The sequence below is a fragment of the Neopsephotus bourkii genome, unplaced genomic scaffold (assembly GCF_033783945.1).
Source record: "Neopsephotus bourkii isolate Nb327-2 ecotype Australia unplaced genomic scaffold, CSIRO-AGI_Nbou_v1 NB_855, whole genome shotgun sequence".
Lineage (NCBI taxonomy): Eukaryota > Metazoa > Chordata > Aves > Psittaciformes > Psittacidae > Neopsephotus > Neopsephotus bourkii.
Genome location: NW_026901351.1, coordinates 1,880,490 through 1,897,469, shown reverse-complemented (window position 1 = coordinate 1,897,469; position 16,980 = coordinate 1,880,490). Strand labels below are relative to the sequence as shown.

The window sequence follows — 16,980 nt, the reverse complement described above, 5'->3', positions numbered from 1 at the left end:
GAATGACCATTCACCATTTCACCTTCCTATCCCAACTTTCTACACTTGTATATCAAAGTAGCACATATCTGAACTCATTACACTTAGTTCTTTTCACCAGTACTTAATACACACACATGCTAACCAGCGGGAGAGGAAAATTGTATTCTTATGGATAAGCTAACAGAACCTTCCTATTTCTCCATTACCTACAGAGGTGGTTCTGAAACGGTTTTTTAAGTCTTAACCCTTTTCCTTTAAGCATGCACACACACATACATGCATACACATACATACACGTGCAAACACAAAGGGTATATGTAATACGGTACTCACTGGAGCTAGTTCCAAATGATGGCACAGGGCTACTGGGAGAAGTGTAGCAGTAAGGAGCTCCACAGTCAGAGAATACTGCATCTGCAAAACTAGGGATTAGCACCTTGCTGTTCCCATGCATATCTTTTCTTTGTTTGGCGGTTACCTTCATTACATGGACAGGGACGTGACCCTTCAAATACTTCTTGTAATATCATTTCTGTGGATGTCAGGAAGGCTACACTACATAATGAACTATGTGACTATATACAGTCACTAATAGATACAGAAGCAAATTTAAAATAATTTAACATAAAGAAGATGAGCTGTGCTTTGGGATTATTTTATCTTAAATCAAATTTAATTCATGCAGTCCTAGAGTAAAACATACATACATGGGTTAAAGACAATTCTGCATGAATGCTTTGGTGTCACCAGTACACCTTTTTAAATGATCTTATAGAATGACAAAATGGTTAGGGTTGGAAAAGATCTTAAGATCATCTAGTTGCAACCCCTCTGCCATGGGCAGGGACACCTCACACTAGACCATGTCACCCAAGACTTCATTCAGCCTAGCCTTGAACTCTAACCATTCCTCACAGTATGTACCTAGTGTATCTCAGAAATTTGTATGCCATTTTACACTTTATACATATCAGACTTGCATTTTAAGTATCAAAAATACATTGTAAAAAGATCTTAATAGCAAATGTCATAAATCCAGAGTTTTCATCAAAGGGTAAAATGATTCAAGACCTTTGGTGAATGGATGAGGAAAAAGAAACATTTCCAAAAGCTACACAAGATTTACGGTCTTATGCTACCAACAGCTGGCCAATCAGCTCTGGGTTTCTGTCCATTATTAATGCCAGGATAAGAGCAGCAGCAGAATTTACTGTCTCCTGAAGCAGTAAACGGTCCTAGGGAAAGAAAAAAGGGAGCAGGGAAAACAATATGATTACAAAAATGGAAAAGGTAAATATTTAAAATTAGTTTTCAAGTATGCAAAATTACCATTGTTGAAAAAAAAAAAAAACCCAACCAAAATTTGTACTTATTAGAAGAAGAACTTCTAAAACTTACATTTTAAGGAAACACAATTCCATAGTAATATCCATTTTCCAGTCTCCATGATGATTTAACAAGCAAAATTATGTTTTAAGGAATGTATTTTAACTGCTAGAACTAATGCCATCTATCCAGAGACCTCCAAAACAGAAGTTTGATTCTGTCACTTCCTTCCTAACTGATTTTTAAGATCTAAAAAGTAGTAAAAAATTTTTCGGTTTGAAAACATTGGAACAAAATGGATTTAATTGGGTAACATAGCTAAAGGCCTGTAACTTCAAGCACCTACTGAATCCTCTCTGAAGTCTACAAACTACTTAAACTCACACAGACATTTAAGCACTGGGACTTCAGCAGTGTAGGCTGATCTGTGTATCAAGTAACTTCAAAGAGTAGTCTGGTTTTGACAGGCAAGTATAGAGAACAACACAGGAAGAAGTAATAAAATGAGACTGATTCTGTGCTGCTAACTGAGCACTTCAACTCGCATTTGAAAGAGCCCTTTGTCAAATTGCCAAGTTTTCCTAATTGCACCGACTATAAAAGACTGGCCTCTTGCAACCAGTAATGTTTTCATTTTCACACTGGGAAAATAGCAATAGGTGTAGCCACGCAAGGACACATCCCCGGAGAAGGAAATAGGAGAGAACAATTGCTGTGAAGCAACAGAGGAAAAGAGAGGTCTACAGAATTGTGGAGAGAATCTAGATTTTCAAATACAGAAGGGCAGCTACAAAGAGAAAGCAAGCGCTGGTCTCCACAATGAGTAAAACTGGAAGCAATAGACTTAACAGAACTTAAACCAGGCAATAAGAAGTCAGGAGACCCATCTACATGTAAAATGGGGTGCAAGTACAGCTTCCTGCCTGGGGCAGAAGGATGGAGCAGTTTGAGTCTATATTTTTCTAAGATGCTGCATCAAGGAAGAATTTGTATAGGATATTTAAGAAACTTGGAGTAATGGAGAAAGAGGAAATGGTTTCAACAACTTATACAAAACCAAAACTTTTAAAACTGCTTTTTTAAGGAGTAAGGCTACTCATGAGGAGGCCTGCCTATTCAGCTAACATAGAGGGGAGCTGGAGACTAAGAAATTGGGGTTGAAGGAAAAACTGAAAGGGAAAAGTGTCGCAGGAACACTCTCTGTTGAAGTATAGCCAGAGAAAATGATCAGAGGGCTGGATCACCTCTCCCATGAGGAAAGGCTGAGAGAGTTGGGCTTGTTCAGCCTGGAAAACAGAAGACTCTAGAGAGACCTTACTGTAGCCCTTCAGTGCTTAAAGGGGGCCTATAAGACGGTGAGAGACTTTCTAGCAAGGCCTGCTGTGATAGGATGAGGGGTAACGGTTTTAAACGAAAAGAGGGGAAATTCAGATTAGATATGAAGAAGAAATGTTTTCCAATTAGGGTGGTGAGACACTGGAACAGGTTGCGCAAAGAGGTGGTGGATGCGCCATCCCTGGAAACATTCAAGGTCAAGTTGACAGGGGTCTGAGCAACCTGATCTAGTTGAAGATGTCCCTGCTCATTGCAGGGGACTGGACTAATGGACCTTTAAAGGTCCCCTCCAACCCAAACTGTTCTGTGATTCTATAATGCTCTTATTAACTTTGTGCTGTATGTAAATCACAGGAAATGTGCCAGAGAGGTAAGAGGATAGAATTAGAAATTTATAGTTTATACCACATTCCTTTATAAGTCGTGGATAAATTATATTTGTATTTCAATAGAATTTTGTCATAAAAATCATCAAATAAGTAAGGTGTCAATGTAACCCCCCCAAAGATTACAAATTCATGTAATATATATTCTATTATGCAGTAAAAATACTTATCAGTGTTTGAAAAAATTGTCCTAAAGACGTTCACCACAGCTGTGTCTTGCTGCTCACAAAGTGACACTTCCTTCTGCTAAGCAAGGAGTGCATAAGTGTATGTACTCGGGTCCTGCTCCCTCACAACCTTTTGTCACAGACCGAGGTGCAAAGAGGAACTCAAGAATCCACTGCTCCAATTTGGCAGAAGTTTCACTCCTCGTTTCCCATGGGTATACGCTGCTGTGTAATGTATAAGGAGAGCGTAAGTCACATGCAAACACCCACTTGGGCGGCAAACGCTGCAGTCGCTTTCAAGCTCTAGCGCACATTTGCTGTTCAGCAATGCCAATCTCTTTGTGCCCTTGATCTCTTTTGGTCCAGTTTCTCTCAAGAAGCACTTCCCAGTTACAGACACTACTTTCCAAATGGGCTTCCAGCCATATCTAACGTTGGCTGGAGGCGTTTATTCCAAGCCCCCATTTCCCAGAAAAAGAAATAAAATACACCTGGCCAGGAATGCTCTTAATGTTTCTCCCAATAAATCTTTCCACATCCTCTTTTGGTTACTGAATTCAGCGCACATTCCTTTGCACCAATAAATTATTTAAGTTTTTCAACATAAAAGGAAGCAAGAGAAAGAAATTTAACTTTCATAGGAGAGATTGAAAGTGACACCATAAGATTCCTTTAGACTGAAAAAAGCTTTTTTTAAAGCTAAACCTAACACTGTTGTGCTAATTTCCATGTTCTGAAGGAAAGACATAAAAAAAATTATGAGTACTATTTGTAACACAGGCAATGTGTACAGAAACCTGCACACAGAAGTGGTCTGTAAAGCACACTGACATTCAGTGGTGATTTGTAGTTTGTTCAAAAAGAGAAACACAAAAAGTAACCTGCACAAATTAAAATGTCTTTGCAAGTTTTACAATTACTTCATTTCTACTAGTCTGATTATGAATACTATTATTATAACTATTTGGGAAACCTACTGGTTTCTGTCTTTTTGAGACTCAATCAGTACAATGGCAGGAACAATGAAAAGTAAGGATTAGCCCCTGTGAGTCTGTTTTTTAGAAATAAGCAGGAGTGTATCTTTAAGTGAATATTCATTATCTGATTAACAACAACAAATGTAATAGAAAAGATAGTCTTTATGCAGTTACAGTTGATGGCTAAATGACATCATGCAGCAGGTACTGAAGCGTTCAACAGGGCAGTCCTTTGAAGTACTTATCATTAAGGTTACTGATTTTTAATTTATCCTGTTGCTCCTTCCCAGTAGTGCTGTCTCAGTCTGATCTCAGAGTCACCTATTCTTTGAACAGGGTCCAGCGCCTGGGCCTATGAGCCAGCCTCTGAGTGCAGGAGAAGTTAGTGCCACAGGGGTCAAGTGTGTGCCGATCTCAACTGGCCTTATTCTCACTGTCGCAGTCTTACTGGAAAGAGGTAGTAAATTACGTGAAGAACTGGACTCTTCCAGGAATTTCAGAATCGTGTAACTTTCTGAGAATCATAACTCACCCTTATGCTAGGAATCATTACTGCAGTATCCAATGGGAATAGCCTGTGTGTAATTTAGAACTTTTGTTGATCGTTTCTAGTCCTTATTATCATTAAAAAAAGAGAATAGAAAAAGAAATTCTAGCAACTGAAAGAGAACGCATTGTTCAAAGTGGGGGCATAACGTTGACTGACATGATGGTTAGGCTGTATCTTAAGGATTCTTTCCTCTCCTCTCAATCGTGCAGGGAATTTATTTCATTTTAGGCTGTTACTGTGCATGTGAGGGGATATTTTCAATGTGCCACAATGACACTTAAGCTTTTTCCTAAGTAGTTATATGTAATTTGGATGCCAGCAGTATTTATGAAGGATATTAAAATGAATTAAAATGACAACAATCTGGGAAAGAAAAAGAATCTTGTGGGTCTTTATTCATTTGAAGTTAAATAAATAAATGAACACTTCAAGTCCCCCGGCTATACCCTTTAAAACACCCATGTTTCTGACACTGCAATGTTATTTCTGGCAGCAGTGCCAACTGCAGCTGATAGCGCCTACAGGAAGGCTTCAATAAGGATGCCAGGACAAATTTCATCTACCACACCTAACCCCACTCCACATACAGGCCTCCGATCCTCTTTTATATTCAATGGCATAGCACTAAATCTTTCGAAAATCTCATTATTGGTTGCAGGAAGTCAAATAATCACGCAGATCCAGGTCTTCACATGCCTAATTGCCTGACGTGTTTGCATATACTGTAACCATGATAAAAACCAGGATGTAAGAAAAGAACGATCAATACAAATCCTCCCGTAGCCTACAAGAGCTCTTGCACATTACTGCCCACCCACTGTTCAGTGCTGCAGATTCCAAGTGGGGAGCAGGGAGCACACACCTGTTCACACACGGGAGGCATCAAACACCAAGAGTTCCTCTCCTCACCAGCTAACTCCTCTAAAAAGACTGTGACCTTTAAATAAGACTCAGAGGCAGTAATGACTTTAGTGGATTAATGCCTGAAGTTCCACATGATCAAGTGGTGTGCCATGATCCCCCCTAAGCCATTGTGATATTCATTGTCTATTCATTTCATCCAGTTGACTTAAATGAGTGTCTTGTAAAAAGAAAAAGCAAACCCCCCTAACCATTGCTTGGCCATTAATAAATAGAATTTTTTATTGTTTGAACAGATGATTAACTACATTTATAAGCTAAAAACAAAACTTTTACCACTTTATATTTATGTACTTTGGAGAAGAAAATACTCAGAAACACTGCCAACCTTATAAACCATAAATCTACATAACAGCACTTTGATTCCAAAATAAAATATCCACTTTGTCTGTTGTTAAATAGTAAAAATATTCCAATATAACCATATTGTGTGATGGTTGTAACTCATACTCAGAATTTATTTGATGTAGAGTTATTGACTGTAGGGGTTTTCTGGTTTGCAGAATAAGACTGGGAATGGATACAGGGACAGAGTTAGAGTTGTGTTTGGAATATGCAATCTGATATTTTACAAACGTGCATTTGTTTAAGGAACTATGAGGATATCTGAATATTTACTGACATTCCCCTAACGATTCATTTCCTTGCTTCAATCTGTTTAGGATTTGCCCCCCCAGCTGGAATTTCACATACATGCATTTCAATTTACATATGTACTAGTTTAGTTTACGCAGAGCTTGAAAAACAAACGCTACCCTCTTTAGCTCAAAAAATAAAGCCTCTGCAGGTATTACCTCTGCTTTCTACTGCATCCCTTCAAAAGAACAAACCAGCTGTGTTCCATTATTTGCACTCTGTTTTGCTGTAATATTTATTGACTTTCCATTTAATACAGTTTTTAAAAATGAATAGAACTGTAATTTTAACTCTTATTATATGGCTGACAGGAAACCTGATTTAAAGATGCTGCTAAACTCAGGGAACAGCAGTATTGATACAGCTACATTTGTACCAGGAATGGAAGGAGGGCGAGGGCATGTGCTGGCATGCCCCCGTCCTTGCTATTCTATTGCAAGCCCACTCCCTGGCACAGTTTTGGCTCCTGCCAGCTAACATGTTCCCAGACAATGGCTGGGCATGGTTCATGAGACAGCACAGGCCAGGGACTGCTCCCACTCGACAGGCTGAATGAGGCCACCCTCTTTTGGGAAACGAGAACTTAGCCATATGGACATGAAGCATGCTGTGACTTTTAGCCTGAGGGAAGGAGAACCATCCCTGGCCTATTTTACTTACCAATATAGATGTAAGCAAAGTATCACTGGGAAATGACAGTTGTGCCCTACCCAAACACATCAGGAATGCACAGAACAACCATCAGATAATCCACCCCGGAATAAGGCACAAATCCCATGTAGCCACCACATAAAACACAGCCATTTAAAAAGAAGATTAACTGCTCCATGGTCACCTTTCCCACCCAAACAGAGAACAAAAGAGGAATGAACCACACTGCAAGACAGCACTTGGGGTGCACTGCACATTCCTGACACCTTTTGGAAAATGGCCAGATCCAGCAGAAGGACTGCGTGCCCACTGCTCCCTTTTGCAGTGTGGGCCTGGGTGCACACTAGGTACACCACAAGGCATGAGTGGAAAAAGGCTGAAACAGTCTGCGTTCTGGCAACCATCTTGCAAAAGAGTACGTTGGCACTACAAGAGGGGGTGGTGTTAATTTAAAACTCCACAGGATCCTGCAATTTATACTAAGGCTATACCAGGTGCCTCCAGAACTTGCCTGATGTCACGTACTGACAGTGTTTTATTTGCACTCAAGAGACACCAAGTAGAGAATCACAGCATCCGAACTGAATGGTTTGGATTGGAAGTAGTCATCTAGTTCCAAACCCCTGCCAGAGGAAGGACACCTTTCACTAGACCAATTGCTCAAAGCCCCATCCAACCTAGCCATGAACACTGCCAGGGATGAGGTACCCACAGCTTCTCTGGGCAACCTGTGCCCGTGTCTCACCACCTTTGTAATACAGAATTTTTTCCTAATGTCTAATCTAAATCTACCCTCTTTCAGCTTATAGCTATTCCCTCTTGTCCTATCACCACATGCCCTTGTAAAAAGTCTCTCTCCAGCTTTCTTATGGGCCCCCTTTAGGCACTAGAAGGCACTGTGAAGTCTCGCCAGAGCCTTCTCTCCTCCAGGCTGAACAAGCCCAACTTTCTCAGCCTCAAAAGTATCCTGCCCTCAAAAAAAAACAATAATAAAATCTACCCTCAAAGCCCTCAATACTTGACATGTTCGTCTTCAATTTATATTTTTTATTTATGAAGATGATTTGAAGAGGGGCTGAGGTTCTTCCACTACCAGAAATCAATTGTATAACATGGTTTGGTGTTTAATCTTGCCATAAAGAATTCTCTGCTACATTCACAAAGAGGCATTTTTTTCCTACTCAAGATAAGTAGTGGCAAGCATCTACATATTAAAGCAACCTCCATTTCTGTAATAGTACAAATTAATCTGAAGTCTCCTTCTTCTTAAAATGCTTCCACATCACATTTTTTAATCCATGTGCCAAAGGATCTATTGATAAGTGACATCTCATACATAATATCAATGCAGCACTTCATCTTAATAAGAAGATAGCTATGCAGATAATTCTAAAAGATACAAGAACTATTTCTCTGAATATTTTTAGGTTTCCTTTCAAGTAATAAATAATTAAGGTAGCATTTGAGTTCAGGTAGATAGCTGGCTTCAAAATTGCTCCTGCAGGTTCATAATTGAACCTCTGTATACACAGCCCTGCTTCCTTTCTGAGCTAAGAAAATGCAGTCAACTCTCCATTAGTGGATACTCCTCAAAATAGAAGTAATTTAGAAATCTGGATACTTGGGATGCAATGAGGGCTGATGAGTGGCACTGGAAAAAACAAACTGTCACTGTTCTAATGGAACCTAGCAGACCCCTTAGCTAGTGAACTCTGATAGATCTGAGTTAATTAATTCCCTGTAGTTAAACAGCTGTACATCAATGCTACAAGCAACGCAAACCCTGGTAAATTGCACATAAATATCTGACACTGTACTGTATCTCTCACTCCTGTACCGCTGATGAACCATGGCGCTTACGGTTCCTCATTAGAAAATGGAGAGCCATCAACATTTAAAAGGATGGTGTAGAGACACTGAGGACAGACAAGTAAGCCTATAAGGATTGTCTCTAATGCTACTGCGTGTATGTTTTCACCTCAGATTCACAGATTTAAAACTGAAGGTAAACACACTCTTTCACTAGAAAACACCCCAACAAAACACCACAAACAACCAACAACCCAAATAGGATTAATTCCTCTCTCTAGTATGAACAGAATAGCCAGAATTCCCCTAAATCAACAGTTTCAGATCAGCTCCATTATTTGTTCTGCAGCATGAAGGTGACCATGGTTCAGTTCCCTTCTTTGGCTGAAGTGGTTAATCCACCTCCCAGTTTACTCTTTTTTTGGATTGGGATTAAAATCCCTGTGAAGGAATACCCATTCCGTGCAGAGGCACTGTATCACAACAGAGGTGACAAAACTGCAGTCTAGACACTAGTCCAGACGTCTGGGAAGCACGTGAGAGTTCTGTTCTAACTTTGGCTCCAAAACTTTGTTCATTTGATATTAAATACTCAAATGGTGTTTGGAACAGACATGAACTCAGTGACAATGCCTCTGTCACTTGGAGGCCTAGGCTGTATATTTCCTTGTTCTTGTCTTCTCCAAGTCTTTATTTTTTTTCCCCGTAAGAAAAGTTGTTAGCATGATCACACTGAACAATCAATAAAAATTCCTGGGCCAAAAAAATCTCTAAGTTTGTTATAAAGAGCATTTTCAGCATATTTAATCACTGCAGCTTAAGCAAGAGTCTTCATTCACCACTTACCACTATCTGATCGAAGCTCTTGGCAGTATGCCAGCAGCCTGCCTGTCAACCATCTTTCCCTCTAAATTCAACGACCTACCTACTGCTTGAGCTAGCGGCCAGTTCTGCCACCTGTATGGGACTGATGTAAAAACACTAGCAGGAATAAGCCATTTAACAGATGCAGTTGTCTGCAAAAGTATATGATGTGTTTGAGGTTTCTTAGAGGTGGTCTAATACAGTATGTTACCAAGTAAGTCTATAATATGAAATGTATGCATGTTAATCTATGTTACTGTTCTCTACCTACAGGCCCTGTGAGGTATCACTCTGGTAACCTTGTAAAACATAGCATAAGGATGCTGGGGATGGACCCTTCATCAGGGACTGTAGTGATAGGACAAGGGGTAATGGGTTAAAACTTAAACAGGGGAAGTTTAGATTGGATATAAGGAGGAAATTCTTTACTGTAAGGCTGGTGAGGCACTGGAATGGGTTGCCCAGGGAAGCTGTGAATGCTCCATCCCTGGCGGTGTTCAAGGCTGGGTCCAAGAGAGCCTTGGGTGAGATGGTTTAGTGTGAGTTGTCCCTGCCCATGGCAGGTGGGTTGGAACTAGATGATCTTAAGGTCCTTTCCAACCCGAACTATTCTATGATTATATAATGATTTTTAGGAGGATGGAAAAATCTTGCTATCAATACAGGAAAACTGAAATGCTCCTGAGGTACAAGAGACTTCCCTTTTTCTCTGACCACCAGCACTGCAAGCTGTTGAAAATCTAATACTGGACTACAGTCGAGTGAAGCTGTGGCAAGTCTTTCCTCTGGATTCAGAAAGATTAGGATCAGCCTGATAGTACTAACGAATTCACATGGGAGTGGGATTTCAGCCTTCCACACCGCAACAGCATATAATAGCATTTTCCTTGGTATGTATGTGGTGGATACTCTGCTGCCTGATCCACTGTGAGTCTATAAATAACCTGATGGACTGCAGTGTTAAGTTTTGCAGGCAGCCAGGAATACATAGCAGACCCACCACACACACATATACAGAAAAAGAACAGGTTAAGTAGTGCTGGCCTCCAGCAAAACATAATACCCCAATCATTCAAATCATTTATGGGCTGTTGCAGTGCACCAGGCACCAAGCGAAGATGGAGCAGTTACGGATAACTTACGGATGCACTTGACACATGGAACTAGTAGCAAAACAAAAGCGGTTCAACACAGTTTATCTGGTTTTGTATTATAAGCTGAGAAATACAGCACTCTGAAGCTCAGTTTCACTCAATCACTACGGGTTTAGCCCTAGTCAGCAGTAAGGAGGAAGGAAAAAATGTGTATATGGGGAAACTGGAGAGAAGTAGTGGAGGAGCAAGCTAGGAGAAAGGGAAGAGACAGAGGTAAAAGATTAAGTATGCAACTATCTCCATCCTCAAAATACAAAAAGCATTCCATTGCTAAAGCTCAGATGAGATGGTATCAATGCCAGAGGCTCTATCTGATAGGCAAACTGTGTCATACTGCAGGTTAAAAAAATAAAAACCTTCAAAGAACCAATCAGGACATTTTTACCCAGTGAGATATAGGGTCATCAGTGTAATCATAAAATTGTACGTAAGTAGGTATCACATATCTGGATGCTTTTCAAACTCTGGAGCACTGTGCCATCCTTACTTAGGATCTGAGAAAACCTCCTAATGCGAACAGATTAAAAAATACATCACTTCTTCATAGACACTTCTAGCATGAGCAAAAAAGTACATATTTTACAGTAAATTTAACACAGTATATTTTGATATTAGAGGTGTTTCTTTTCTGTCACATATTCTCTTGACAACATAGACTGGTTGTACTTTTGAAGAAAAAAATGAACATAGCAGTTTGCAAACATCTAAGTCACTAATAAGCAGTACAAGAAAAGAAAAGCTTCAGCTATCACAGCCTACAGAATTTTGCATACAAATGTACAGGAGCAGCTTCATGTAATTTGTGACATACAATTTGTGGTTATCAGCGTTGTAGAGAAAGACTGGACTACTTTTCAGTGACTGCCACAAAAAGGGAAGGTCTTTGGAAAGAATGAGTGATGCATTCGAACCTCCTGGGGGATGCTGAAAAACTCTGCAGAGAAAACATAAGCACTTTTTCCATTCTTTCAACTTAAACCACACTTTTGTCCCCTCTATAGGTGCTAACATCATATGGAATATTATGCATAATAGACATCCAGCTCTTCAAAATAAGGAGAGGTTTGCTTTCATCCATTTCAATATATGTACTCTGTTCAGTCATTAAAATAGTCATTATACAACTCCCACGGACTGTGAATAATCTGAAATACCAGCACATGGCTGCAGTAACTAACTGGTTGGAAAAAATCCTCCTTATTACAGATAATTTATTTGAGATGGTTCAGAGGAAAAACTGTACAGCCTATGAAAAAAAACAAAATTAAAACTCCTCCTTTGGGGAAAGAAAGAAACAAAACACAAGAGATTCCGAGGGGCAAAGTATGTGTGCACATGTGCTGGGCTATTGTTCGCATCCCAGTCTTGTGGCTTCCAAATTTTTAGGATGATAGTATCAGTTCAGTGGGGTAAAGGCCACGTTCCAATCTTGGTTACAGAAATGCAAACCAAAATAACAGCAGTTATTACAAGCCCAGTTACTTTACAGTTGCAGGGACTGGAATTCAACATTGAACTCTTTCTTTTGCTACAGAAGCCCTAATATGTAACTGTTCTTACAGAATCAAAGAATCACAGAATGGTTTGGGTTAGAAAGAACCTTAAGATCATCTAGCTCTAAGCCCCCAGCCATGGGCAGGGATGCCTCACATAGACCATGTCGCCCAAGGCTCTGTCCAGCCCAGCCTTGAACACTGCCAGGGATGGAGCATTTACCACTTCTTTAGACAACCCATTCCAGTGCCTCACCACCCTAACAGTAAAGAATTTCACAGAATCACAGAATCCCAAGGGTTGGAAAGGACCTCAAGAGATCATCTGGTCCAACCCCCCTGCAAGAATAGGGTAACCTAGAGTACATCACACAGGAACTTGTCCAGGCGGGCCTTGAATATCTCCAATGTGGGAGACTCCACAACCCCCCTGGGCAACCTGTTCCAGTGCTCTGTCACTCTCACAGTAAAGAAGTTTTTCCTGATGTTCACATGGAACCTCCTACGCTCCAGTTTACACCCATTGCCCCTTGTCCTATCACTGGATATCACTGAAAAAAGCCTAGCTCCATCTTCCTGACACCCACCTGTTACATATTTGTAAACACTGATGATTTCGTCCTTATATCCAATCTAAACTTCCCCTGATTAAGTTTGAAGTCACTACCCTCTGTCCTATCACTACAGTCTCTGATGAAGAGTCCCTCTCCTGCACCCCTATAGGCCCCCTTCAGATACTGGAAGGCTGCTATGAGGTCTTCACGCAGCCTTCTCTTCTTCAACTGCTCTCTCAAAATTTTGGAAGCAGCTTTAAAGTAACTCAAATGTCAGTGTTTTGGGCAGTGAGACACAGTGGGTGGCTGTCCAGAAGTTTACTGGTAAACATCTGGTATCACAGATTTCCCTAATTTGATACTCTTAATTAAATCTAGGTATTTGCTTACAAGTACCACTCAAGTCGCATCATCACATCAGTCTGTTGAGAAGGGACTGAATGGAGTATACAACATAAAAAATAAGTTTAAGTTGCACACTGAAATTTGAAAACATCCTTAAATCACACCTTAACATTTAAAATTGAATGTCCATCCTGCAACTTTCATCTCATCACACAAATTCTATTTCTTTGACCACGTCTGTGTGATGTTTGATGTCCCACCTCTGACTTCCTGTCTCCAGCTGAGGGTCTACATCCTCCTGGAAGGCAAACAATCTATGTAACTTAGAATTCCAAGACTTTTGTGTACGGCCAAGCTAGTATGCTTTCCTCCAAAAAATAAAATTAACAGACTGATGAAAAAGCATACAAAAATTAGAGAAAAAGTTACAAAGACATGTGGTGACATCTCTCCTTGGAGAGTAAAAGGAGAAGAGTCAACAGGGGAAAAACAAGTTACAACACAAGTTATTGACAAAGATGCATTCCCTTTGTCTCTCACACCAATATGACGTTTTAATACATTAATTTTGCAGTAATTCTGATTGTTCTCAACAGCCCTCTGCTCAGAACATGGACTTGTTTCTGCTCCAAAGCAGTCTTTATGCAGTAATTGCCCCATCCCTGGCAGTGTTCAAGGCCAGGCTGGAAGGGTCTTTGAGCAATGTGGTCTAGTGCAAGGTGTTTCTGTCCATGCCAGGGGTGTTGGAACTACATGATCTTTAAGGTCCCTTCCAACCCAAACCATTCTATGATTCTGTGAATCTAGTAAGCAGGAATGGAACCTGCATTTCTTGAAAGCATGAATGCTTCTATGAGCAAAGGCGTTCTAAACACAGGTACACTCAAATAGACTCAAACCTGCTGTGAATGGAGAATGTGATTTTGCTTCTATCTTTTTCTTTCACGTATGTTGCCTACACAATGTTTACCTACACACTGAGACTGGGCAGTTTATCTGAGCAGCACCCTTAGGCATGAACTGAATGAATTTCTCTCTGTCCAGTATGCGCAAGGAAATAGTATTTCTAAAAAGTTGATCCAAACTTTATTTCTCAGATGGACAGGGCTAAGGGGTATAGTATAATTCTTAAAGATAAAAGTGAAATACCCTCAAGCCAGATAACTTGCTAGCAGTATGACTGGAATAGCACAAAATGTTAACATGGACTACTTGCACGTGATGGCTGTTCTGAATCACCCCTCTGTAGCCGAATCATAAGAATTGCATGGAGGAATCTCTCCTGCCACTAGCTACTGATTAAACCACCACATAGCTGGAGGTCATATAGCCAGTTTCAGAAAAAAATCATTCAGCTGTAAGCCAGATGACAGGAAGCCAGAAGAGGGCCCATAAATTGCCTTGTAGCTAAAGCACAGAGCAGTTAGTACCGTTCCTCAGGCATCACCAGCAAATCCTTATCCTTAAACTCAAAATGTATAATCCTTACAATTGTAAGGGGATAAATGTGCTTGCTTTTAGATTCTAGTTTTCTTTTAAGCTATGAGAGTCCAGCTACACCATACGGAGCTCACAGATGTTCTCTCACATAAACCCAGGGTTTGCCAAGACAGACTTCTCTCTTTCTGCCAGCTAATATCAGCCCAAAACATGTAACACAATAGCCTGGCTATATTAAGATACTCAAAATGAAATACATACACAAATGATAAAACTCTCGTAGAATAAAAAATTAGGTTTATACTTTAAAAAAAAAGCTGTTTTAAAACTTTCAGAAGCAACAGAAAGAATAAAACAAAGAAAGAAAGGAATGAGTCTTGCTTTAGCAAAGAGATTAACTGTACTCCATAATTGAGTTGCTTTATTAAAAATAAAACATTAAATATTTTGTCAGCTGTGAACACATCACTTTTTATGAGACTAGCATTCAATGTTAAGCTTACTCTTCAGGCATGTTGTACTGAGTTGCGTAACAGAAGAGTCTGGTTTACAGCCTATGACATTTTCAATTAAATTGTTACCAAAGTTTCATTTCAAAACATCCTAAAACCATCTTGTGCCTACTTGCAACTTTAAATACGCCTGTGACTGTCTGCAAAGATAAGTTCAGCTCTCCCTAGTATCTTCTTGTAATAGACATTCGATTAAGAAACTATTTTTGACAGCTTCCAAGGGCATGACTAAACATGGTGTATAAGAGTTTACATCACTTACTCCTCACTTTAGAATTTGGGTCATTGAAAGCTACTTGAAATCAATAGGCTGAGAACAAGTGACCAGTGCTGTTTTCATGGGTGATGGGCATTAGTGTTTCTCATGAAAAAGGCGACCGCTATTCTTCCAAGACAGCGAGATGAAAGAGGTCTTGAAGCTTGCCTGCATGTGGAGTGGTTTTGTTTTTCAGATTGCCCTATAAAAGCTGAATATTCAGCTAAATATTACTGTCACCAATATTTAGGAGTGGTACAAGAATACTGAATATTAAGTAAATACCCACATAATTCACTTGCAGGATCTCTGTGCTATTTTAAAATATGTCAAGTGGTAATAATATTTAAAATAAACTTAAGAATAATTTAGAGGGCTTAACAAAATTGTTGGATTATTTTTTGAATGTAACTGTTACAAATGAAAGCAAGCTGCATACTAGAGTAGTTTTCAATCTGACTGTAATTTTGACAGCAGTTAATCATTACAGATCCTAGACAGGAGACTACAGAGGAATTTTAAATTGATTTTAAAAAGTCATTATGCTTTTGTAAAAACTGTACTGTAGTAACAACATTTATGTTTAAGGGGAACACAGCAGCTTAATATTCTGCAGTGCTGGCCATGATACCCACAGCTATCAAGGAAATCATTCTCACAAAATGGTACAGTTACTCAAGTGAGAACACTGGATGTCACACATGAATCTGAGCACCCACTGTGTGAGCCCAGGTATTCCAGCCTGCAGAGCTGTTATGTCATTGGTTTGTCTGGTTAAAAATAAGACGAATTTAGCTCTTTCTAAGCTTTATCTACAACTAAAAACTGGTTCAGCCTCTCAAATAAGTTGGTGCTAGTTAACAACACATCTGCTGCTGCTTCAACTAGAAAGTGCAACTTTCACTCTGACTCTCCTTTCAGCTTCATTATTTCCTTCCAAGTTCACAGCTGCATTTAGAACTGCATGTATCTTTTTCCATGGCACTGATTTCACAGTGTTCATCTCCTCAGCCTGTATTGATTAGATGAATGTGTAGTTTGGCTTTTCACGGAGATGTTTTAAAAGTTTCAGCTGGACGAAAGAAGTAATCTCAAACTCCCTTTCCACTAATTCCTCTCTTGACTCAATATCTCTTTTGCCTTCAAGAAACTGTATTCCCTTGTGCCTGTTCTTGGCCTCAGCTTTTACCCTGTATGCTCTGCTTCCATAAATCTGCTATTCAGCAAGCAGAACTATGTCTGCAGCAGTACTTGTGTGCCACAGCCTCATCTCTTTAACACTCATAGTTGTCCTCAGTCACAATGTCTCCTGCATATTAAGTACTGAAGTTAACTGGTCAGGAAAGAACATTAGGAACGTTTTAGTTAGGAACAAAACGTTAGGAACATTTTTATATTAACTTTTGCTGCTGAATACATTTTTATATGCTCAAAGTGAGCTTCCCTTCTCCCAGGCAAACAGATCTACTAACAGAACTACAACTTGCCCTTCAAGGTCCATTAACAAAACACAAGCTATCTTGTGGTTGAGGCTGTCTGTGAACTTCCTTCAGCCGAAAGATGGAGCTTAAAATTCCTGACTCAGTTACTGCTTTCCCATTATTTCCCGCTGATTTCCACAT

The 16,980-nt window shown here is 39.8% G+C and overlaps 1 protein-coding gene across 3 annotated transcripts in view; it reads right to left on the bottom strand.

The window, feature by feature from the left end:
* Positions 1 to 891: 891 nt before the first annotated feature.
* The window catches only part of CRPPA (CDP-L-ribitol pyrophosphorylase A), a 120,949-nt gene continuing 104,860 nt past the window's right edge, over positions 892 to 16,980 (bottom strand). For all 3 annotated transcript variants that reach the window (XM_061356451.1, XM_061356452.1, XM_061356453.1), the window contains exon 10: positions 892 to 1,217. In XM_061356451.1, the coding sequence (XP_061212435.1) occupies positions 1,113 to 1,217 (105 nt within the window). In that variant the 3' untranslated portion in view covers positions 892 to 1,112. The remainder of the gene's footprint in view (positions 1,218 to 16,980) is intronic.